Here is a 2492-nt window from a genome sequence, read left to right as displayed (position 1 = left end):
AGTTTTCCTAGACATCTATCCAACGAGGACATTACTTTGAAGATACCTTTTCATCAGAACCATATATGGTTCTTCTATAGAAGTTGATCCCTAATTGCTTGCCCTTTCTACGGTTTTTGACATGTCCCTACGAAAACAGTGAAATTGAGAGCTACAAGCTCGATTAGGGACTACAAGGACTCTTTATCACAACAATTAGGCAAAGTGCTTTGCAAATTTGTGCACTTTTATAGGCGCAATCGCCCACGGTGGCTAGGGGGCATATGGCTGGCATTATGAATGGAGGCCACTCGAACGACCATGTATGAGTGGGCTTTTCTTTGCGTTTAACCAATTAGGATATTACTTGTGTAAAGTGTTTGCCACAACAACCATTACTACCTAAAACTTTTTTCTTTTCCCGAAGTAAAAAACAACAAAACGTCTAAGGTTTCCCCTTAAAAAATCACTGGTAAAAATCACTGCAAATGCTTTAGTAAATGTACGAGTTTAAAACACTCCATTATGGATAAGGAAGTAACCCTTGAAAATTAAAACAAATAAAGTATTTTTGAATAGCTATCTGCATCGAAATGTTAAAAGAATACCTGTACACTTGCCTTATACTCGGTCTAGTCTATAGCAACACTTATGCCCTGCCGAATGGAACATTGTGTATGGACTGCACGGAGAGAAACAGGGAGTGCACCATACAGCAGACGGGATACAGTGTAATCAAGCAAACCGACAATTCCTTGAGAAAGATCAGGCGAGGCCTATTATATGTACCCGTGGCCAACTGCCTTCCGATGGGCATGCAAATCAATGGTTTGACAGTAGAGATACATGAACTGAGCAGCCTATTATATTAATTCCCCACTGAGTTGCAGCGACCACGTTCGAGGCTCTGTGTGTTTGGTCACCTAAGCTGGGATGCCAGGTTATGATACACAAGTTCAGGAAGATGCAAATGTTTTGCAACGATTGCATACCGCCCTTTGAGCCCCTCAACGATGGTGTGACACGATGTCCCTGCCATGGCTTCAGATTGATTGACTCCGGCTCGGGAGACTTACACAGCGGTCCCCTAAAATTCCTGATTGCATTTCATTTAGTGCAGCGGTTAATGCTTGAGTAAAAAAAGTTTTTAGAGTGTCATGGTTTTATTTGGTGAGCTGTAATACGGCTACAAACGCAGCCCGGGCCATGCAGATATGCATGTTTCATTAATTCAATTGAAAAAGACAACTTTATGTTGTGTTTTCTGGGATTTCTTGGGTTATGCAACTAGAGTAACAGAAAAATAAAAGTGATGATTGGAATTTAAAATAATAATAAAGCATTCTATTTTCTACTTTTCTAGAAACCCCTGCAGTTATTACTATTAAAAACGTAAATTGATGTATCAATAAATTAATTCTATGAGTTAACCGTTTAACAAAATGTTAAACGTTTTTAAAAAGTTTCTACCGAACCGGTTTTAAGCAATATTTTCTCTAGCCAAGATACAAACTACATATTCCTCAATGAGCTATAAACGGACAAAAATTTTCTATAGAAAAAAGCATTCTCGTCCTGTATCTGTCCGGCATATCGGTGAAAGCACAAAGTTGAAAATCTGCAAGTTGTCTATTGGTTGTTATGTGTAAAATATTTAAGTCAGCTAACTTATGTAGCTTATATCCGAGGCACAAACCGGATCCGGAACCGTAGTTTAAAACCGGAATCAGTTTTGGCGCTCGATTTTAAAAGCTGTTTTGTAACGTGGACGCAGGCGCTCTTCCGAGTTGTGTTATCGATTACATTTCGATGACGAAAATACCCAAACAAAAACCGGCTTTTGGTATATACTAGTCTTATTGCATGGAAGCTGTCACACTGGGATTATAAAAAAACCAAAATATACCAAAAAAAAGATAGCTACAAATAGCCAAGTCCAAATGTTAGGGTATTCCCGGACGACTGAATGTCTGAAAATATCGGCAAAGTAACGCTGTAGCCATTATTTTCAGCAGTTTGATGAAAAGAGCTGCTTTAAGTGAAAAATATCGGCTAACTATATTCAAAAATGTAAATAAAATAAAATCATTATTTTGAGCTAGGCAAAAATAGGAATTTATTGTTGTTTTTATAGTTTCAGCCATATTTGTAATAGAATAATTCGTTAATGTCATGAGCAAATGAATGACTGAAAATATCCACTGAATGACCAAAAGCCAGTACGGCTAAATAGCTTGAATAAATTAAAGATTTTTATTGGTAAATTAAAGGTCGTTTTATTAAAACTAATTAATGATTATAAAGGAGAATATAAAATGTATAAACTTGTCTTGCGATTGAGATTTTGTTTAAAAATTTAGCGGCTCCCTTTACAGCTGAAAATATCGGCTAACTATCGCGATACATAGCCAATATTTGCAGAAATTCAGTCTTTTACGGAATCCCCTTATTAAAATATACTAGTTTTAAGGCTGCAATCTAGCTGCGAATTTCACAAGCTTTTTCCTGCTCAA

The 2492-nt window shown here is 37.0% G+C and overlaps 1 protein-coding gene across 1 annotated transcript; it reads left to right on the top strand.

Annotated features, from left to right (window-relative positions):
• The first annotated feature begins 515 nt into the window (after positions 1-515).
• Positions 516-1131, top strand: LOC108074137 (uncharacterized). Its single transcript, XM_017166037.3, has 2 exons — positions 516-807; positions 870-1131. Exons 1-2 carry the CDS (start codon positions 573-575, stop codon positions 1115-1117), a joined length of 483 nt encoding a protein of 160 aa, XP_017021526.1. The 5' UTR covers positions 516-572; the 3' UTR covers positions 1118-1131.
• The last annotated feature ends 1361 nt before the right edge of the window (positions 1132-2492 follow it).

This window comes from Drosophila kikkawai, chromosome X (genome assembly GCF_030179895.1).
Source record: "Drosophila kikkawai strain 14028-0561.14 chromosome X, DkikHiC1v2, whole genome shotgun sequence".
Classification (NCBI taxonomy): domain Eukaryota; kingdom Metazoa; phylum Arthropoda; class Insecta; order Diptera; family Drosophilidae; genus Drosophila; species Drosophila kikkawai.
The sequence above is the reverse complement of the archived record's forward strand: the minus strand, read 5'-3'. Positions and strand labels throughout refer to the sequence as shown.